The sequence below is a fragment of the Pseudopodoces humilis genome, chromosome 3, assembly GCF_049639895.1.
Source record: "Pseudopodoces humilis isolate 2021_Gansu_Grassland_sample_001 chromosome 3, ASM4963989v1, whole genome shotgun sequence".
Lineage (NCBI taxonomy): Eukaryota > Metazoa > Chordata > Aves > Passeriformes > Paridae > Pseudopodoces > Pseudopodoces humilis.
Window position 1 is genome coordinate 24901627 of NC_142202.1, and position 23969 is coordinate 24925595.

Sequence of the window (23969 nt, forward strand, 5' to 3'; positions counted from 1 at the left end):
TTTGTCCTTGCAGCATTTAATCCTGTTCATATTGTGCAATCCATCTCAGCACGGTCAGAGCAACCACATCTCTACTCCCACCAGATGGAAAATTCCACTTGAGTAAAAATCTTCAAAAGCTCAATTTGAATTCTTTCTGCTCAACCCAGTTTTGTTCACAGAACTGCTTATTTGCTTGCAAACACAATATTCTGTTCATCTTTTCAGTGCAACAACTGAATGTCATCTCACTGCGGGCTCAGCCCTGGAAGGGACATTAAGACCAGTTATGGGTCACATTCACTTTTCCTCTCTCCTCACAGCATGGCTGTATCCTTCCCTGACACTGGTACACCATCCTAAACAAAAATCTCATGGTAAGGCAGGGCAATTACAAGTTATAATTGCATTGGACTACGATGTAATCATATGTATGTGCAGATGTTACGGAACACAACACTGCACTGAGCAGTTCAAATTTTATATACACAATTTAATGCTTTGGTACATGGGGCTTTTAGCATCAGACCTTCTCTTTGATCCTCTCTAATTCATTATTTCACAGCCTTCTGAAGAGCAACCAAATGAATAGGAAGCAATTTTATTTTTGTTCATTTGCTACTGTATAATGAAAAATAGAAGGGAAAATAGTAACATATTTTTTACTAAGATAAATCACCCATGCATATTCCAACAAACGCAGTCAGAATGAACAGAAAACAGTCATAGCATTCAAAGAACAAGGGTGTAAGAATTGTAGATAGAAATACAGCCAGTAACAACACTCTGAGCTACATCATAAATACATTTACCTCTGCAGAATCCTTGGTATTGTCCCCTAGCAACCATAAAAATTTCAACACTTTGCTAAGTAATGAGACAGAAAATGCATGTTTATACACCCATCTACAGCTTTTTGTCGCAAATATGTAGAAATTTTATGCTAGTTTAACACCTGCATCTGTAGCATTTACTACCAAAATCAATTGAAAGGAAGTGCAGAAAATATCATCTTTATCTGCCTCTTTAAGAACACATTTAAAAGAAAGTAGGTCTAACAGTACAGGTCTCTTAAATATTCCAGGTTCTTAGCTTAAAGATTTTACTGGAGTTCTCCCCCCACATCTTCTGAATGAATTTAAATAACCCCTTCTGAATGAATTTAAATATTATTTAAATAATAATAACTATTAAATTAATAAGTTATTAATAATAATAACTTATTATCTTATTTAATTTAATAAATTAAATAAGATAATAAGTGATGCCTGAAGCATTAGTATATAAACTCTGAACTTCATATAAAGTGTCAGCAAGTTCTCATCACAGTTTAGTTAGACAAAACAATCCTTTTCCAGCCCAAGAACCAAGGACACCGTTGCAGCTTCAGGCCCAAAAAGGATAAACAACAGCAAACTGAGGAGAGCAAACTGGGAGGATGAGACTTCATAACCTGAAACTGTAACTGGACAATGTGAAAACGTGTGTCCCATCATCCATCTTGGATGGAGCTTTGGCCACATTCTTGTACTGCCCAAGGTGTATCCTGTAAAGGCCTTATAATAAATACCTACTTTATATTTCTTTAATACTGTGTAGCCTCTGCTCTAGGTAGCCTCTCAAGGCATCATCAAAGCTAGGTAAGTGTGAAAAGTTATTTTGCTGGTGTGTGTACTTTGCAAAAAGTAGTGGTCATAACAGAAACAAAGACAGAACTAAAAAGCTGTAATCAAAAGCTTATCAAAAGTTAATCTATTAGCAAAAAGCAAAACAATGCTGAAATATTACATTAGAAAAAAAAACCAAAAAAACCCCAAGCATTCTTCAGTGCACTAATAAAGGCATCAAAACAGAGCCTTTATCAAAACAATCATTGGACTCATGTAACAAATAGTTTTAAACATTTTCCCAAAAAGCATTTAAGATTCAGATATGGAAGAAAGCCAACATATTTAATTGTTAAATATAGTGTATTTAAAAACTCCTACTACAGGTTTTTTCCTTTCAGAGAAAAATGCTAATTACTATTTACTATTGAAAATTCATAAAACATCATAAAAGGCAGGAGATACATCACATCTGCTGTGAAAAAGAAGCAGACAGAGATGCTGTTTTGTAACATAAACTGCAGTTTAAAAAATTTTGAAAGATCTTAGGATAACAACTTTGTCTTGTTTCACTACTGGACAAGCAAGATGGAGCACAGAAGTTTCTCACCCTACTGCACTGAAGCCTTCATACAGATAGCAAGACTTCCTCTCAAGTACTGGTGATGCTCATTTTTCCCTACCCACCACAGCCCTGGTTCCCTTATGAGGCTCCTAATCCCAAACAGGAGGCATACAGAGTAGCAAAATATCTGCTGAATATCTTCTTATAACCACTATATAAATGAAACTCACACAGTATAAATATTTGAAAAGTCATCTTAGAAACATGTTAGATAAAGGACAGATCCATATCTTTATCTAGCTATGTATATTCATGGATGGATATGGAAAGAGATACATAAACACATCTACAAATCTGTATGTCAGACATTACATTTATATGTTGCAAACAATCATTCTGCAGGACTGAAAAAAAAGCATTAGAAGCATGCATAGCAAATCCTGCATTCCTAAATCTGTCAAGCTCATCAGTTTTAATGTACCCTCAGTGGCAGCAATGACACAGTATTTGCAGGTGAAGATTTACAAATGAATCATATAATGATTTGCATAAGTCAATATTCTTTCTTATTCTCCAAAACAAGTATTAATAGTATAGGAAAGTCCAACCAATGAATACCTGTTTTTCCTTTAAGGATTAAAACTGAAGAGATCTTAAAAAGGCATTTTATTAAAAAAAAATCCAAAGATTCAAGAAAGAACTCCCATCACACAAGAAACCACTACAAATCACCTTACCTTATAATAAAGGGGACAAACGGTGCTGTGCTGAGCGCTGAGTGAGAGTCATCCATTGGAGATGGATAGAGTCTTCCCAGGATTAAAAGCAAAAGAAACAGGCTTGGATGGATTTTCAACTCCTCAGCTTCACTAAATAAAAAGGTGCAAGAAGCATTTGGTGAAAAAAGGCATCCTCCTTCAGGCTAGTCTTGAGCCTCTTCCCCACAAAGCAGCCTTCTGCATTTCTGGTTCAAGCAGTTATCCTAGGCTGATCATTACATGGGAGTGCAAGCCCTGCTGGGATCAAACATGGCATCCAGTTCACCTGCAGGAGCCCCCTCTAATGAAGACACTCATGGCTGTATTGCCTTCACTTTCCCACATTATTCCAAGCCTCCTCTATTCCCAAATGTGGTGAGCTGCTTTCACTTTTACCTAATATTAAAAACCTGCACAGATAATGTTTCTCTATGAAACAGGAAACAAAGAGCTGACTTACAAAAAGGTGGCTTAAAGAAGTACTTTTATCAGTTTGAAAGGAAATGTGTGTTTAGTAAATAATACAATTTATCTTGTATTCTTATCATTGACACCAAGGGTCTACTATTCATATCATAAAAACAATCAGAAAACCAAGTTAAAATCAATACTTTTTGATTTATTTTATTAATCCCCATTGAAAAAGCATTCACGACCAACATTTGAAACAGAAGTTTTCAATCTTTCTCAACTGAAAAACTTCCCAAAATTTGCCAGTGATGACACTGTCACCTTCTATAATGTCAGGTAGCATGGACTGCTGTGCAATACACAACCTTTTTTCTTAGACCAGAGACTGCAAAACATGGAATGACTGGTGAAACTCCTGCTTCTAAGTGTCCACCTTAGGCCCGTTAAACAGTCAGCTGAACCTCACCCATAAATCAGCTGCTCAACTTCCACAGTTTATATCATAGCATTTTAAGGAAAAACAAAGCCAGCACTGGTTTACTTTCAAAGTTCGTGAACCTGGAAGTAACAGCATCATCCCAAATGGTATCATCTGCATTGATCAAATTGTAGCTCTCAGCCATCATTTGTGGAGTCTTTAAAACAAGATCAAGGACGTTCCCAGAGTCACTGTGCCACAGGCTGCAAAGTGTTCATGTGGTGTTACTAGAGGCCTATGACCCCGTATCACTTAAACAAGCTGGGAAACCTCATTGTTAAATGTGAGACACTCAAACACCTGGGTTCTGTTTCCCTGAAAATTGTAAGTTCCTTAACATCTGATCCTAAGAACACAGCAACTCTTAATTAGTCAGCAGTAGTTCAACCTTTAGAGACTTAATGCAATGTGCCAAAGTTAAATGAAAAAAGCCTTAGCAAAAACATTAGAACTGTATCATTTCAAGAAGCACTGATGCATAAAATGGCATTAGGGTATGTAAGTGACACAACTCAGTTTAACCTTTTCACTTCACTTTATATTTCAGAGTTTTCTCAGACATCATCTTACCTGTTCAAAGTGTTGGTTACAACCTCTAACTGCTTGAGAAGGAACGGATAAAGGCTTGGAAACCGAGAGAAAAACTCCCGTCCTGTCATTCTACAGAAAAAACATGATGAAGAGTCATAATTAGTGTTCTGCAGTAATTAGTTACAGTCAAAGTATCAGTTCATTTGTTGTATTTCTGATGCTACAGTGAAGCTAGAGAGGCAGAAGCACCAAGCACACACACTGAACTCTCAAATGAGGCAGTATGTTTTCATGAAAAATGGTAATATAGTGTAGTTTTCACAAGTTAAGTAACTGTTTCTCTCTGTGTGCTCACTAGCACTTTGACAGCTCAAGTGATCAGGCCTTTCTGGGAAAAAAGGATCTTAGCCCCTTAATCACACTAAAAAGAAAAAGATATAGCATTTTCAATTCTGACACTATTTTAACAATATTCTGGTTGAACAAGAGAAGATGACACTTCCTTCAGCATGGCTCATGTCCTAAATCACTCATAGAATATACTTAATAGACATGTACTAACAGATACTCATAGCTTGCTGATACACTAAAAAGCACCTCAGAATAGTAATTCACAGAAGATTTGTAAAAAAGCAGTGGCAGAAGAATCCCGAGCTTCCATTCTAGTCCCTCTTTCCACATTGTTGCTTCCAGCACATGGCAGTAGTGACACTGCAGGCCACATTTCTGCTTCTGTAGATGGAGCAACCATGTTCAAAACACAGCAACACACAAACACCTCATGAACTCATCCCTAGCCAGAACCAGTAAGGCAGCACGGTTAAAGCTGCAACAGCAAATCAATCCAAGCTAAAAAGACGTAAGTAGAAATCTGTATTTGTTTTACAACCTTTTGATCAGATAAAGGATGGCTTCACGGTTTATACGAAACCATTCAGCATCATCAAAGCAAGAACCACTTGAATGTTACCGTGGGGAAGCTCTAATTAGACATATAAGGTATGCAGATAAAAAAGACTTCCTTTAAAAATAAATAAATGAAAGGCCATCGTTTAGAAAAACAAAGCCAAGTGCAGAGTTCGCTTGCCACAGGATCAACCAAGATAAATGTTCCATGTTAGCATGACTCCATTGCAAAGCTTCCAATAAGCAGACACATCCAGGTTTGGAAAAAGAACACGATGAGATGGCAAGAATGAATGTGCGTAAAAATAAGCAGACAAAAAAAATCACGCACGAGTAAACGAGCACATGGCAAACATCAGCACAGCTCCTTCCAGCACTCAGCTAACATAACATGCCTTAGCCACAGGCCACAGAATAAACAAAGCAAAACCAGACTGTTAGGTGGAAACAAATGTTTAAAGAGGGACAGGAAACTTTCCCAAGGCACATAAGAAAAAATTCTGTGAATATATATGCAATATAGTGGACTGCTAGAACTAAAAGCAAGGAATCTGCAATAGCTGTTATATCTACAAAAAATATTTCAGAAGTTAACACATGGAAGCATTAAAACTGTGAATTAATATAAATTGAAGCACTAATGAGAACTGTTTCAAGACATCAATATTGATAATAATTGGTTGGTTATTCAAGCAGAAGACACCCATGCCATTTTTTCTAAGTGTCCTCAAAACTACCTAAACTTTTTTGCACCTACAGTATGTAGCAAACTGAAGATGCAAAGCCAGAGATAGCACAAAACCTAAGATCTACCAGGTCAAACAGCCCATCCTACCTAACTTTCCTATGCAAAACATTAAGAACTCAGTACTTAAAAATAAAAAGTTCTATCCAAAAATGCTGTGACATCTCTTGTGCTACAGAGTGCAACAAGCAGAACTGGAGTCAAGTTTCCTATGGAATGGATGCTTAGAGATTTAAGAGAGGACTACATCCAAGTACTACCTCACAAGTACTTTTAACCAGGTCCATTTTTCATGTATTAAAAATTCAGCAGACACATTTGAATCAATATTAAATAATGGAACTGAATATCCTTACACAGCCTCAAAATTCTTTGCAATTAGCATAGTTTCATAAATCTTTTTGACAGGAAAAGAAAATTATAACTACTGAAGTGGGTAACTTACATAACCTACATAACCTCCTACTTGCTTTACTGCTTCTGAGCTTATTGATGGGAGAAGGCAGCCTAATCAAAACCACTGACAGGCATTATCTGCAGAGAAGATGTCCACAGGCATTTTCAGAAAAAAGAAGACACAACTGTCTGAGCAGACAGTTAAAGGGTCTCCAGTTCAGAGGGGAAAAAGAAACACTACACATTATCAGAAGTGCCGCAAAATTAAAAAGTGTGCTCAAAATAGAAAGCATTGATTTAAGTGTGAATCCACTACTTGGGGATGTCAAGGCAAGGAGATGCACAGCTGGGAATAAGCAGGAAGCAAAAGAGCTAGACAGTATGGAAGAGAGGAATTTAGTTGTTTCATTTTTTAATGCTGACCATGCTTTTTGCTCCTGGAAACATGTACACACAACTATTTGCGTACTGTGAAACAACAAAAAAGTACAATGGTTCCACTCTTCAAAACTGTTCATGACACTAAGCCACATATTTTATATTCATTTCATCAAAAACCAAACTCCTTCGAAAAAAAATACTACCATTTTGAGATATGTCCCATGCTAGTGATATAGATTCATGCATGTGCATATACACACAAATGTGAGTTATGCTTTGCAAGTAATAAGCTATCTATACCTTTAAAAGATGTCCCTGACATATCTATGAAAGAATATGTCAAGTAAATGGGGACTAAACCAACCCAAAAGCCACTGCCAACAGTCTTCATGAAACAAACTTTTTCTTCCTATTCTACAACAGATCTGACAGGAAACAACAGCTTTAAATTTAAAATACAGATAACTACCTTCCCATTAGTCACTGACATAGTTCAAACACAGGTTTTTGGCAACAGAGCTACTATAATTAAATTCTTAAACCAAACATTCTGCAGATCATAAGATTTTACATCTACTCCCCTAAAAATGTGTTTGTAAGAGAGTCATAGAGAAGAGCCTTATTTTACCCCGCGTCCAGCTGAAAGTATTTTTATATTGCTTCAGAGATCATTATGTTCAACCACAGATTCTGTAATAGTATTTTCTTTTTTCCTGTTCATAACTCAAAGAAGCACAATTTCACAATCCAGAATTTCAAACAGGATTACTGAGACGTACACAACTGGTGGAAGGTTATTTACTGAGAAAGGAAGTAGAGCAATGAAACAGAAAAGTTATCCATGGGCTGATGATAATTACAATAAAATCCCTCTCCCCAGTGAAAAATATCATTTAAGTACATAATTAAAATGATGCTTGATGTAGAAAGGCCAAGAGAGAAACTGATGGAAGCACTCATCCTACTAAATTCACTTGTAAAAATAATCTGAAAAACTGTATACATGCAGAATACTGCAGTACTTAAAAAAATGCAATATTTACGTCTCAGAGTTTCCGGTTTAACAATGTTAACTTTTTTTCATGCAAACAATCCTGCACAAAAGCCAGATGACAGAGTACAATCCATTCACAAAAGATCTCATTTTGATGGCTAGACACAGCAGTCGTGTTTTAGCACTCAGAAGAAGGACTGACAAAGAATGTTTATGTAGAGAGACACACATGAGTTTCTTTGCCATTTTCATTCAGTTCTCCCCACCTGAAAAGATGTTCCATTTACAAGAAATGGTAATACAGAGTTATCTTCTGTACCATATCATACAGAATCAACCAACACCCACCATTCCTAACAATTCTCTATGTGCCCTTGAGTCAAACTCTTCCTCTTAAACAGATTCTGGAGCAGGCAAAAGCGGGGGGAAGAAAAATCCTTCACAGAATATACAAGTCACATCAATTGGCAAGAAGTTACTTTGAAGGCATGTGATGACAGGAAGGACAGAAGTTAATAGCTAGCAATAAGCACCTGGAAAACAACTGATTCACAGCTAAGTTCCAAAAAACCAACCAGCGATAGGGGTAAAAAATAAAAAAAATAATAATAAAAAAAAAAGAAAACACAAAGCAGACTGTAAGTCTATAAAACTTGAAGGGAAAGTCTGGTTTAAGCATGGTACACAGTTTAGAGTGTTGATAATGCTTCTTCAGAAAAGACACCAAAGTCAGTTTTACTTCATTCTGAAATAACCTAACCCAGAAGCCTTTATTATATTCTCGAGTGTCAGCAGTTCTTCCATTCATTTAGCACCAGTTCTTTGGCTTTTTCACTTTTCAGAGCAGAACCTGGAGTGGCTTAAATTAAGCCAAGAATCATGTGCTTTAAAATTTTCACGTGCTTTGCATGTGGAGATATCAGTAACAACAAACTTCTAGAACCAATTCATAAATTCTGCTGAAAACTGTGACAACTCCAGTGATTACACATTATGTTTGTCTCAGTAGCAACCTGATGCTACACAACTCAAGGGTTAACATTTATGTTTAATTTTCTAATAAAATATTCCACCTTTATATGTAACAAGTGGGTGGATTATTTAACTGCATTTTAAAAATACACTTAAGAATAAAACCATGTATGCTGCAATGTTCTTTCTAAAACTGCGCTGTACTCTTAAGAGAACACTCCAGGAGATTAAAATTCTGCTGTGACACTAGGGCATACAGATAATTTTACTGTGACATGTGTTAGAGATTACCTGTTTCTGTTCTTTCATTTATTTTTCAGAAGAACGAAGCTTTATAACCTTGTAGGCTATTTTTAGTAACTGACACATAAAAGAACATTTGCAGCAAATATGTTCATATTTGAATATAGTATAGGTGAGATCTTTCAAGCGCAACAAGCGTTTCTGGTGTTCTTTTTGAAACACAAATATTGCTAACATCTCATGTCAGCTGACAAAAATGCATGGCCAGATGTCTGACATGGAAAAATAACAGTATTTAAAAATAGAACTGGGATGTGAAAAAAATATATACAAGATACATTTACATCAGCACCAAGAACATAGTTTTGATGAAATTAAATATTTTTGTCTCCTGTAAAATCTACTTCTGTTACATCAATCCTTATATTGGAATCATTAACCATATGTCAGATGATCCTTTATGTTAAAGAGCAGTAATGCAGAAACAGAACCCAATTTACTCCTGGCACTGCAAGGACAACTGCTGCTGAAAGAACCTGAAAACCAGGATGGACTTTGGCAAAACTGTCATTCAAAACGACAGATTTACATAGACAATATACATTTTACATATTTGCTTTTTCTGACATCACTGAATTATGAAAAAAATCCCACAATGCAACCAAACTAGGTTAACCTGACTAGACTAGGTTATAGCTGCCCATTTGAACATTCCTGTTCTTTCCCTGGTCACCCTTATCACATATTGAAGAATTAGATGCTGTCTCAAAACATAGGAAGCCTATTTCCCTGCTAACAAAGATAATTTCAGAAGCAGAAGCTCAAAATAAATGGGGAACTTTTTTTCATCTACAGAAAAACACACCAAGAAAAAATGTTTGGCAGATTGATTTATGTTGAGGTTATGGTAAAGACATGCTTTAAGAATTACATTAATTTTTTGCTCCTTTAATAGGACTAAATTATATAAGAATCATGCCATGACAGGATGAGCAACAGCAATAAAGGTACAGAAAACACAAAGTTTCTAGCTACAGGGGAAGCAAAACTCAAAGAATTTACTATATTTGACTCAAGGGGCAATTTTATCTTGAATTTTAGAACACAGCAAAACAGCATAATATTATCCAACTACAAATGCAAATATATAACATTTGAAATTATTCAAAAGTGGTAGTAAGGAGAAGGATTCATAAAACAACAGATTTTGCACCTGGGATGAATAAGCTTGAGCATCAGCACAGACTCAGAAAGCAGCAGCCCCAAGGGAAAAAATATATATAGGTTACAGTGGATGCCAAGCTCAGTGTGAGCTAAGGGCACATCCTCACTGCTCACAAGGCAAACTACACATGGGACTGTGCTCATTAAAACAAGAGCCCCAACAGATCAGTGAGGCTACACACGGCATTCTCCATCACAGTTCTGGGTGGCCAAGCTCAGAAGAGATTATGGGACAAGACAGGGTCCAGCAAACAGCTGCTCAGATGGGCATGGCCTACAACACGTGTCCTGCAAGATCCCGAAGGAGCCAGGTTTGTTCTGTTTTACAAAGAGGAGGTCCAGGATAGATTTACAGCAGCCTACAACCACTTGAAGGAATCAGAGACTAGAGAGCTAATAATCTTTTTGCAGTAGCTGCAGAGAGTGCAGAAAGGACCAATGATCACAAACCATAGCTTGGAAGTTTTAAACTGGGCAAAGGAAGTACTCAGAACAGTTATTGAAATATCCTTGAAGCTTTGGAGGTTTTAACTGATGTAGAGTTGCTAGCAGTCATGCTCTCAATGGGAATCTGGGAAACAGGACAAAGAAATCCCTTTAAAATTTGTATGGTTCCACTTAGCTACCTTCCCACTTTGTCATCATGGTTTTAACATTGCCTTCTTAAAAGATAAATGTTTTTCTTGTCTTCCTGCATTTGCTGGCCATCATAAGCCAAAACAAGTACAGTAAACAGTAAATCCTGCTCAGAACAAAATTCTTGAGATTTAACAGTTTTTATTAAGTTAGTAACTTAGTCTTCAATTCAGCACAACCTATTATTTTTGCCACATTGTACGATAGTATTTAAAATACGAGCTTGATGTAGATATAAAAATAATCACTTAAAATGTTATTTCAGAAGTAGCATGTATTTATGAAAGCTCTTGATTATCAGTCTCTCTGGATAGTCACCAGAGAACCATCACTATTTTCTTACTAAGAGACAGAGACAACAGCAGCAGGAAAGTTCCTTTAGAAATAGAGGTTATATACAAATTTTAATTCGTCTCAGACAATTTTGTTCTAAAGAATATGCCTAAAGGTTAAATTCCTGAAATCACACGCTGTCTCAGGACTCATGACAAACTGCTTTCAATAAAACATTTCACACACAAAAGAGAATTTTCAGTGCTGCCACAGAAGGCAAAATGACCATGTAATTTTGTGGGAGGCCACAATGAAGCTTGGAAAAAACAGCTGTAAAAAAAAACCTGATGTAATGCATTCACTAATAAGCCCAAGAGCAAGGATACAGAAGACTATTGCATACTTTCCTAGACCTAACATGATACAAGACACCTCTTCCATGACAAGAAGGCGCAACTTTTCTGTAACCTCATCAAATCAAATGTTACAAAAATGTTAAAAAAAGCAATTCAGATGTCATTTTTACCCTGCATGAAATGGAAAACACTATGAAGGGGAAAGAAGCATCATCATAAAGATGTGGGGTTTGGACCTTTAATAAAGATGTGGTGACTCTGTACCTTCAATAAATCTAACATTTGTTTTGTTAGTAATTAGAAAACACTTAAATCCCAGAACAGTAAGCAAAATAGTTTAAGTTCACTGACTTGAAAAAACATTCTTTTATGCTACACAGACCTAAAATAAATACTTAAAAGGAACTAAGAACATGCCACTATATCTTGGTTTTCATTTTCCTTCAGACAGAAGTGCTAGAATAAACATTTGTACTAGTTTACGTTGTCGTGTTTTTATGAGGTTAATAAGTGAACTGCCAATCAAAACCTGTGTAAATACAGTAGTTAAAATACCTTCTGCTTTAGAGGCACTTTTATTTACAAGAGAGCTAGCCAAGATTTCTAAAGGACTGCATGGTCTGGTTTGCTTTGATCTCTCAAGCACAAGTTTCTTTCTACCTCTTGTTTTGCTATTTATTACACTCTTTGTGTGATTAGGTATGGAAAGAGCACCTGCATAGAACAAATACATCAGAAAAAGTATGACTTAAGAGGAATAATGCAACATACAGTTCAATGAAGTAACTTGTGAAGAATACTTCTGCAAGAACAGTTTTGCTGTGATGCTAGATAGAGAAGTATGCATACAGTGGGCTCAGAATAAAAACAGGTGACCAGCACTTGAACCCAACATCACAGATACAACCTGGCACCTGTATCAACACATTAATCACCACTCAACTTTGATACACACAGACAAATGTACCTAGATATATATATATATACACACATGTATATAAAACTATATCTAAAACTAAGTTCGAAATAATTTTACATATAATTACTTTTAACAAACTTTTTTTAAGACACTAAGCTGTGTATATGACTACATGTACATAAAAATATATGTACACAAACATATATAACTAAAATTAAGATATGCATATATATATATATCTAGAAAGTCTCCAAGAATTCTGTTCAACCACTGCCTATAACACTATTATCTCTAGTCTCTTACCACAAATTATGTACTGTAAATGCTTAATTTCACCTGCAATAATCCACATTTTCTCACTGAGTATTCTGTGAGGAGTAGCTGCTTTTTACTTTGCACAGTGAATTTAATGAAAAAGGGATATGTATAACATGCTCAGATCAAAACAGAATAATTACCTCTATTCATACTAATGAAAACTTCTATCACTACAGCATAAAGTAAATTACCTATTCATGTGCCGAGTTTGCATTAATTTTTGTTTCATGGAATGCATTTTATTCACTTGGTAGAAATAAACATTAATATTATGACCCTAATTTATTCAAAACAAATGAACTGGAGTTACCTTGGGCCAGCATATATATTTTTAGGGTGTTTCACTTTGGGTAAACTTTCACTCAGGTCATTTTACCACATTCATCTTTGTATTTTCTGGTGCTGACTTAAGACAGGATGTTATGAAGATACTCCCTATTCAGAGAACAGAGATACACATTTGTCCACCAGTGATTTAAGTGTGTTTTAGGCCCCAGAAATGTGACTGGGATTTATGTGGGCTATTTCTTTTCTGACTCTATATAGACAAGACCTTGAAGTAAAAATGTTTCTTTAGATTTTAGGTATTTTATCAAAAAAAGACAGACACTGTGTTCCTAATACCAGCAGAAATCATACAGAGAGAGAGCATCCTCAGCCTTGAGAAGAAAAGTCCCTATTTTCTGCTACAGGAAACTTTAGAGATTTAGTTTAGAACTGAAAAACAGACAGAGTAAATAAAGCAGTAATACAGAGGGAAACAGATTTGTTTAGGAGCTTGTTTTCAATTTGTTTCTGTTTCTGCACACAACTTTCATTAATTTTACCTTCAACTTACAAATTAATAGCGCCTTATCATCATTATTCTTGTTATAAAGGCACTTGGGGAGCCTGTTCAAAATAACGTTTAAACAAGTATATCGTTATTGAACTATTAATCAGCAAAAGTCATAACGGTTATCTGAGTAAGCCTGAACTTTTGCATGTTTTCTTAAGACAGTTCTAAGATTAGGTCTTCTAAATCTGTCAAAATCAATAAAAAAAAAGAGAGCCAGAGTATTAAAAAACAAAAAGTTGAACAAAATAAATGGGGCCTATTTTTGGCACACAGAAGGGCAAGGGATGTTTTCCCTTAAAAAAGTAACCCCTAACAAGGCAATGTGCTGCTTAATAACTACTTCAAAAGCATTCACCAGAACAACTGAGATGGCATGGAGAGAACATGGAGGCTGAAAAAGGTGACACAGAAGGAGCCAGAGGAAAAGCACCAGAGGCATTTCAACAGCACAGTCACCTCATGAAACCTCAATGTCACTGACAGAGTATTTCAACTGAAGAGCTGCAACCGGCCAATGCTGCCAGAGAAAATCCACTAGGGAGTCACTAGCAAGAGCCAAGATAAAGCAAATCCCAACCCTTGCACAGCATGCAGTCTGAGACACAGAGCACAGCGAGGCTGGTTTTGTGAATCGAGCTGTACATGTGTATCCCTGCTGGAGGCAGCACAAGAGGCTCAGCATTCCTGGAGCCATGGCCATGGTCACCATCCCCTCACACGGAGCTGTACCTCAGCTGCCACAAGGGAATTCTGCCGCTGGTGCATCTCCAAGTTGGCACCGAGCGTTTAAGGGCTGGAGTCACTGGAAGCATCCACTCCAGGAAACTCACCTAAGAGCTATCCCATTTTACCATACTTATGTGCCACTATAGACTGACCACTTTAGTACCACCAAAGTTTATTTTGGCTTACCCCTAAACAGGACTGGCCACTCCTCTTGTGGGCAACACTGACCCATCTCACAAGTCCTACAGAGCTTAGTATGATCCACTGAAAATGTCTAAAAAGCTTGCTGTTAAGATTGGCAAAATATCCTTGACTTCAGACAGACTTTTCAGGCGCTAACTTAGAAATACTGGAACTGTTAGCCTGCCAGGAGTGGAATATATAACAGGAATCATGTTCTTATGATGTACTCCATGTATTTGAAGCTACAACTCAAAAGCAGCTTAGAGAAAAGGAAGGTAATATCAGATTCATTTAATTTAGAGATAATATTATGAAAAGAGAGGTTTGCATGACAGCATTCACTATCTAGTGTTTTCTTCTAACTTTTCAGTTTAAATGTGATTCTTTAGGGTCTTAAAAATCTTAACATTAAAGAAAAAGCATATAATTTAGAAGAAAAAAAACAGACCAACTTAAGTGTTTTTAGAAGTTAATTTGATTTTCCTCAGTGACTGTCAAGTGTGCAAGGAACCACTTACTGAGAAGTGCTGAACACTCAACTTGCAATAAAAACAAGGAAAGCAGAGAGAAGTCATGCATGTTGACTGCCTTGCAGACAGCAAGGCATCTTCATAACCTGTTAACATCTACATAGTTTTCATCTTATTGCAATTAAAAAGGTAAGTTTCCCTTTTCCAGAGTTTGAAGCCATTAACATCTATTGACAGCTATAAATGAAAATAAAGACAAGGTAATATGCAGATGGCAAGAAGAGTTTTCTTTCTTTTCAAATAGATCTAAACCAACACTGAAAACATGGCAGCATTCATACTCAAATTCCAGACAGCATGAGTTAACTCCACAGAAAATCTGTGTTGACATCTAGGTATTTTCCTGCATATGCATTATCCCTTTACTACACTATAAATACATAGGAGCTTCCTGCGTCCCAAAATGCAAATATATACATACATACTCTATTTATGAAACATAAAAATCATCAGGTTGCACAGTATCATTTCAGCCTTGCTTAAAACCCTCTTTGTTAATTAAAGAGTTGAAGCTTCTCCTTCTTGAAACCTCCTCCACCAAGGTGAGAAGCAGAGGGAATTATTTCTCCCCACTTCCTACTCTTTCCTTCTGCCTACACCTGAGTACATTGGTGACTCTTCCTAAGGACTCTGGAACACCTGTATTCCAGATAAAAAAATTGCATTTCCAGATAAACCAGGATGATGCTTTTTTACTACCTTAAAGACTGAAGCTTGTTCTAAGTCAAATGGCAAATTGCCTCGAAGCCTCAAAGGTAATTCCTGATCATCCTTTTCTTTTGGTTTGGGGGGGGAGGGGGAATTAAAAAAAAAAAAAAAAAAGCCAGAAATACCATGGATTTGATAAGAAGAGTTTCATCAAACATCTGATGACGAGTGTCTTGTTGACTAACAAGCAGTAGCAACTTTAATTAGCATTGTACTACAGACGAAAAAGGTATCTGACATATATATATATGTATGTATGTATATGTAAATATGTATATATGTATGTATATATGAAAGTACCACTATTATTACTGTAACTCCTTTGGACAGAAGATAATTCCTCCAAAACAAACAATTTAATCACATTTCAAAATTAATTTCAGTTAACTGTACATGTAACTTTGATTTTCATTTTGATTTTCATGTCTGCCTTAACTATCATAATATATATAGCTTCATATCAAGACATCCTGGTTTTTTATGTGACACTGGAACCTACAATCAACTACAGTAAAAACCTACTTCAGATGATTTGCAATCTGTAGCAACACTAAGTCAAAAAAGAAATTACCACGAAAGAAACAGAAAGAACACAAAAGAAGCACACACTACACTCCAGCATCTTTAAAAGTACATGGAATGAACAAATCTACATTGCAAATTTGACTGCACAACAAAAAGAAGTGGCTATTTAATAAAAAAAATCATTGGCCTACAGAACTCATAACTGTCCAAAGTTCTAGTCAATCAATTCACATTAAACCAAGCACAGCACTCAGGTCTTCAATGTGCCCCTCAGGGTGGTGCCTCCAAGAGAGCTGCAGAGGAGCTTTTTATAAGGGTGTGTAGCAATAGGACAAGAGAGAATGGCTTTAAATTGACAGAGGGCAGGATTAGATCAGGTATTAGGAAGAAATTCTTCACTGTGAAGCACTGGAACAGGTTGTCCAGAGAATTTCTGGATGCCCTGTCCCTCAAAAGTGTTCAAGGACAGACTGGATAGGGCTTTGAGCAGTCTGGTCTAGTGGAAGGTCCCTTTCCATGGCAGGGGTGTTCGAACAAGATGTTCCTTCATCTCCCTTCCAACTGACATCGTTCTGTGATGACAGAGCAGCAAAGGGAGGATGCACTTGGAAGTGCGACCCTCTCCTGAGTCACTGCCTGGGTGGAAGGCATATCCCAGGGCACAGTTCAAGTGCTGAACAGCACTGGGGCTGGGGAACAGCTCGCAGCTGATCCCACCTTAGCTAGGCAAGCTAGGATGCAGACACAGCAAGTATGAAGTGACTGACTACACCAGCAGAAACACCTGTGCTGTGAAGGGCTCCAAGAAGGGGGTTGTTTTCTCTAAAGCACACCATGATATACCTGTGCAGAACAGTTTCTGTAACCAAATATCAAAATGCAAAGACAACTTTCCAACCTTCCTCAGTACATTGAATTTATGTGGCTAGAATTTCATTCCAAGTCTTGGCATTTAAGAAAACTGTACTGCCAAATCAAGTATATAAAAACTAAACTAAACACTCTACAGGTAAGTGCTAACTGGCCATTTTACAGGTGTATAGTCTCTGAAATTCAGAATGTCATTTAGCCAAATACACACACATACACCTATATAAAGACACTATCACACACTTGCAGCAGCATTAGAAGTTTTGACACAGTCTCTCAGAAAGAGAAACACCAGAGAAGAGTTCTAACTTCATTTTCACTAGAGGAGAAAGCTCTACATATATAGTTGCATGGACCACTGTAAACAGCCTTCAGACAACTCCTCTCCAACTAGCAAGACTGCACACAGTTGTTATTTTTCACATATTAATTTTCCGACTCATCTTCTTTTTTGTCCATGCTAAAATTAAAAAGATGCATCAATACTTCATGTTCCAACAAAGCTTCCTTGTGAAAGTTTACACAAACCACCCCACTTCTATCAGTATCATAGGAACTATTCTTGAGAAACCAGACAAAGTTCATCCTTTTTTAGACAGATGCCCAGAATAGCCCAGTAATAACCTAATTCCCTACTGACACAAAAGTGACAGATTTAATCCCCTAATCCAAAATCAGGTAAACTGGAAACCCCTAGGCAGGGTCCTAATGAGAGAGTTGGTTTCTGGACAGACGGTCCCTTAATGTAAACAGCACATCCTCAAGGCAACAGAACACGGTTTAAACCCAGGTGACTTTCACAAAAGCTCCTATAGATCCAAGTTGTCAAAATGCCAGTGCTTTGGAAGTGGGGAAAAAATTACTTGGTTTTAATATATGAATTATGTTCCAGCAAAACACTCCTTGAGTTTAAAGCTCCCAAAGAGAAGTGCCCAAGCACAGCTGCACCCAGGGATGAGGCTGCAGGGAGCTGTGCAGCAACGGTGACACCTCGTGGTGCTAAACCACAGAAACACAGACGTCTCTCTTCCCAAACACAACCCACCTTATGCCCACCTGTGGGGTTCTTCTGCAGAGAAAGGAGGTACAAACCAAATCTTTGCCTGTTTTCACACCCTCTGTATCTCACTGACCTGTCTTAAGAGGTGCCTTCCTAATCCCTGTGTCACAGTTTTGACAAGAATACATGGAAAACAGCAGAAGTGATTACATGCAATGCTTAATGCACAACTGCTAAATGAGCAGATGAAGAAAAGAAAGCCAGCCCAGGTTTAACATGGTTAAAATGTTTTTTGGTTAAAATGACTACAGAGAATTACTGTAAACAAAAGCTTCAGAGAAGCAAGTCAACAGGGCCAGTTACATAAAAATTAACATTGCCATTAATAAATTTAATTCAACTACATAAAAGATTCCTTCATTCTGGTATCTCACATCCCCAACAGACTCAAAGTAATGCTCAAATGCATTACTTTCTGCAGCTTCACAAGCAGAAATCTCAGATTCTACAGATCATCAAATACATGCATTTGAGAAGTCAGTTTGCCTCACCACTGCAGAAGTTAGTGCTAAATCTTTCCCAAAGATAGGAATTTTAAAAGGCATCTCTTTCAGTAAGAGCTCAATAAAAAAAATTAAAGAAAAAAAGCAACTTTAAATGCTGTTATAAAACCAAAGTAAGAAGGTGAGAAATTAAAATCACTTTTTATTGCTCTGCTTGGGCTTCAGGAGGGTTACAGAAGTGAATTTAGAAGTGACCTGGGTATGTGACAAAACAAGAATAATTTCATGCAGTGGAGCAGCTAACAGTTCAAATCGTTTTGGGGAAAGAGTTATTTTCTAAGGGAAATCTCCCTCCAGTTTCCCACCTGTATTTCTTTCTCATGTTCATACATGCACTAAGTAACTAACTTTTTCAAGTGACACCTGAAACCAATTATTTCACACAGCTAAAACGTCACCTATGTAGCATCTAAAGGATGACAGACCAGTATCATCCCAAGACATTTAGTTTTTCAAAATATCCATGAAAATTTTATTAGTTACACGGATCAACAGTAAGGAACCACTATAAAAAAGGTGGAATTTCTGTAGGTAAATCGCAACAATTACCTTCTTTCAGAAACCGCATGCCTTGCCTGCGATGTGAAAACACATTAGGAATTACTGAAATGGTTACCATAATATCCATACCGTGACCACTCCATGGCCCCACGGGCTTACCCAGGAATATTTTTTATTGAGTTTATTCTACATTCAGGGTTATTTTCACATCCCTGCTAGAGCAGAGACCTCAGTTACAGAGTACTGGGCATGGATATGCTTCATTTGCTGAAAAAGCGAACGGAAGAGGCCAAAGAAAACATGGGGGTCTTTGTGCAGTAACTGGAGGGTGCAAAGAAACCGGAATGTGCAGGACTGTGGAGTTTTAAGAGTCAGCGAACTGGTTTTACAAGAAGTGAAATAGTAAGGGATTTGAAGCAGGACTACAGAATCCAAGGGCAGGATCCCTTGGAAGAGAAATGGCACTGCAAGATGCAATTTTCAGAGCTTTGAGGAAAGAGATATGAGAGTGTTCTAAAGCAGGAAGACTAAAGGGGAAAAATCTCAAATTAGTAGGGGTGAAATCAACTCCAGCCCTTCTCTAAAAGTAAGGAACACCCGTGTAACCACTGTTCCTCTTCTCTTTTACACCCTTTATCTTTGCACTCAGGAGCTATAAGTCTGTTTTGTGACCATGAGAGCCCCTGGTTTTTGGAAGAGCCACTGGTAGCAAAACCTCTCAGCAACATTCCACTCCTGTGAAATTGCACATGAGTACAATTAACTCTGTGTTTAACAGCAGATATTTTTGGCCCTACCACTTACTTCTTGGCAGCACAGTTTAAGCACTGGTGATCTTGTAATATCATGACTCAAATATATCCAGAAAGCAAGCAACATTTTCAAACTGCTGTTGGCTAAGGTCATGTTTTGCAAACTTCTATGAAGTATGAAGTACATGAAGTGAAGCTTACCTATTTTTTTTGGAATTTTCATCTTTCCCTCTTTTAACTCCAAAAATTCTTGTTATCAGAGCACTAAAAAGAAGCGTAGATGAATTTCGTACCTAAAGGAAAAAGTAAGAACTACACTTTAAAAATTTCTTTGAAATGTACGATTTTTTTTTTTTTAAAATACAGGCATTAATGTACAGTCAATAGAATAACAGCTCAGTGAAAAGCATGCTACAGGTCAGTACATGGAAACTATTAATTCAGAACATCTTTCCAATGAAGAAAGTACTACTGGAAAGTTCAGGTTCTTTGGAGATGTCTATCTTTATTATAAGGAACGCATACAGATTTTCAGTGGTTCAAAGGATTAACCCTTATGCACAGCAGATCATGACGTGTTCTACCTGCATATGCCATATGGGATCTTAAATTCAAGAGCCAAGTAACAGTCAGAGTGAATGCAAATACACTTCTTACTAGCTAACTGCACTGATTCAAAATTTAACAGCCAGAGAGACTTTAACCTACAACGTAACCTTTGTCCCTACTTTTTGTGGATATCAGCACTTCACATTAATAAAAACTAAACAAAAAAAAAGACCAAAATTATGAATTTTTTGCAGGTCTACATTTTTTTTACCATACCTTAAAATATCATATTCCAGAAACTGTAGTACTGCCATTTATAAACATGACCAAAGCTTCACTGAACAGGACCATTCTATATCCTGTTAAACTAGAGAAGCAAAATTAAGAATTAACTTACTGCCCAGACAGGTGATGTAAACCCTAGAATTGATGCTTTTATTCCATCTGCAACATAAGGCATGATGTTTTCACCTAAACGTGTATCCCTATACAGTGCCCGGAGGATATTTAAAGCATGAACCTGTGGTGGAAGAAGAAATATATGAAAAATCCAAATTCATTAGTAAGTATCTTAAATTTAGTTTCTGTAATTAAAACAGTGAACATGTAAAGCAAAAACAATCTATATACACATTTACAGCACTTTATTTCCATATTAAATACAGGAAATACTGCTGCTTAAAAATGCATTAAAATAGTGCTGCAGTAAACACTGTTAAAAGTTACAGTTTAAAAATATATTCCTCTAACAACTATAGTCCAGACATTGCAAGTGAAGGCCAACATTCTTTTATCCTTAGCTTATCATAGCTGTAAAAATAACTTTTGAAGTTCAAAATCATCTTTTTCAACATTCTTGACATGCTGTAGATACTGTAAGAAAAAATAAACTACAACTCACAGGAGGGCAATATTAAGCTAAAACTGATAGCCAGGCAAGCTTTACCATGTGGAGCATTTTGTGGTATTTCTCTACCCTTTGTAAGGGAAGGTGGTAATACACATGGCTTCACAGACATTGGCAAGGCTACATGAATTCATACCAGCAGAAAATCTGGCAGAGTCATTTGGACATCCTTCTGTGTATTGTGAACAAATTATGGCTTGCACTTACAAAGAGAACGTAAATGATAACATTTTGAAGATAAAGGTCTTGCCTTTAAAATAAGTTCTTTTAGTATTCCAAATGTATGTACTTCAGTTTTAGAAGTTACTAAGTATGACTAAAATCAGTTTTCATGTAGTGTTTTACTATGATTCATGCATAAATAACTCATTTATTTACTTTAAAAGTAAGCAAAGCTTGCTTGTTCATTTACAAACTTGTAAAAAGGAAGTTGCTTATCTGTCTGTTTAGAAATATACTTTAGGCAGTAATTTGCTCACATATGACTTCATTTACTGTACTAGAAAAAAACCTATGAAATTATGCCCAATCCATTTTTCAGTATGTTTTACAGTAACTTCATAACGTCTGCACATGCAAACACATTTTAAAATCTAGTATAGATATTAAGAACAGAATATCCTCAATAAAAACATATGCCTTCCTTAACTGTTTGAAATAGTGTAAACACACTTTTGTCATATGCCTTCAGATGAGAGGCTGAATTTTACCTGTGGAATTACACTTAAAGATTCACTCAAAGGTGCAGCCAGAGATATCAATTCTTTCATTGTCATTTTCAGCAAATCTGTTCTGTTCTTTGGCTCTGATGCCAATAAAGCCTACAGAAAGGAGGGAAAAAAAATAAAAATCAGGTGTTTCTAGCCATTTTACTGTTCTACGAGTTCTGCTCCCATTCCTGTATTTACCATACCACAGCCTAGCTTCTGACCATACAGAATGACTAAGAAAAATTTGCAAATGATTAAGTTTCAGTTCCAACTCAGCTTTGTTCAAAGCTCCTCAGAATAAAAATCATAGCACTTTGGAGAGCAAAAGTATCTGCTGTACCACACATACTTACATTTTCTAGTATGGATTTATTTTTTTTTTTTTAGGTTAATAACATCTAGTTGAGATGACAAGGGCCAGCCAAATAATAAATTCTGGTTTTCAACACAGGATGAAACAAGCAGAGCATTTTTGAAAAAAGAGAAGTGATGCATCCATCTCCAAATAGTATTTCAGTGCATAGGATATCCAACTGAGATGAAAATACTCTAAATTAGTCTTCTAAAGTTCAGGACTGAATTTAGAATAGTCTCTCTTTCTCTAGTAGCTCTTGTTGAATTTTTCCAAGTTAGTACAAATGGATAATCATAAATCATTTATTACCAATAAAAGATTATTATCCATTTGTGCTTTGGGGCCTAGAGTCTGTTCAGCATCAGTAAGAACCAAGTGAATTACAGAGTTTAGGCAGAAACGGAGTAGTAGTTTCTGTCAGCTTATCAGTATATTTAATGATAGGAGAAGCAGAGAGGGCAGGTGGGAAAAAAAAAGGTGTTTGTGAAGTATAAAAGAGAGGCAAATGACTTGAAGTCTGAAATTTCATAATGTTAAAGCTGAAAATCGTATTTTCCCACCCACTAACTGAAGCTGCACCTTTGCACTATTCAGTAATAACATTCCTATTTTAAAGAGGTCATGGAATGGATATAACATTAAAAAATACATATTCTTATTAAAATAGGTGTATTTTAGGTTAACAAGAACACATCACAGGATGTAACTAGCAAAGAGATCACACTGCATTAATAAAATAACCTTCTTTTACTACTGTTAGGATACACATTACAACTTGGATTTTTATTATCTAAATGCCACGTGACATTGAAGGTTCAATCCATTTTACTGAGTCTACAGGACTATTGAAAAGTACTGCCAAAGAACAATATCACCTCTCTTTACTATAAAATTATAATCTGAAAATAGTTTATTTCGGACTAATCCCAATGTTAATTTCAAACTTTCCTGTTAATTGCCTAGACTTAGTACTCTTCCAGAAGTGTCAAAATAGAAGCCTCTGACCTGTTTATCCATAGAGCTGCGGCACAGTGCAAGTTTTGTCCTAAGGAGTCAGTAGGCCAACTGCAGACTACACAGGTTTTCTGCAGTGGGATATTCACCAAGTCCTTGCAGTAACCTAACTTTTCACATAAAAAACTGATTCAAACATGCATTTTTCCCCCCCACATTGTCAAGACTAAAACTAGATAATGTCCACCAGATTCAAATTGTGTAGCGTGAATGGGGAAACTAGAAAACATGAAATTGCCAAATTCCATCTGCAGACAAATTACTCTCAGAAGTGACAAAAATATTTAACTGCTGAAATTGAACAGGAAAAGTGTTTCTAAAACCTACTAGGGCACTAGTAATGCCCTACTTCTGATCTCTGCTGCCTTGCACACGCATCTAGCAAAGCCAGGAACAAGCCGTCACTCACATAAGAGGTCAGACAGAAGCCAGCTGCCTCAACTTTCTCAGGGCAAACTCAGAGTAGAAAACAAGCAAGATAAATTATTCTGGCAGGGAGAGCTTGCTCCCAGCAGTCCTTCAGTTCCTTGGAACGTGCTTGAGATT

At 36.6% G+C, this 23969-nt stretch overlaps 1 protein-coding gene across 3 annotated transcripts in view; it reads right to left on the minus strand.

Moving 5' to 3' along the window:
• The window catches only part of THADA (THADA armadillo repeat containing), a 152877-nt gene that overhangs the window by 97887 nt on the left and 31021 nt on the right, over nucleotides 1–23969 (minus strand). For all 3 annotated transcript variants that reach the window (XM_088053504.1, XM_014252973.2, XM_088053505.1), the window contains exons 24-28: nucleotides 22055–22165; nucleotides 20835–20957; nucleotides 20090–20181; nucleotides 4369–4458; nucleotides 2889–3020 (exon numbers count right to left, since the gene is read on the minus strand). In XM_088053504.1, coding sequence (XP_087909630.1) covers nucleotides 2889–3020; nucleotides 4369–4458; nucleotides 20090–20181; nucleotides 20835–20957; nucleotides 22055–22165 — 548 coding nt within the window. The remainder of the gene's footprint in view (nucleotides 1–2888; nucleotides 3021–4368; nucleotides 4459–20089; nucleotides 20182–20834; nucleotides 20958–22054; nucleotides 22166–23969) is intronic.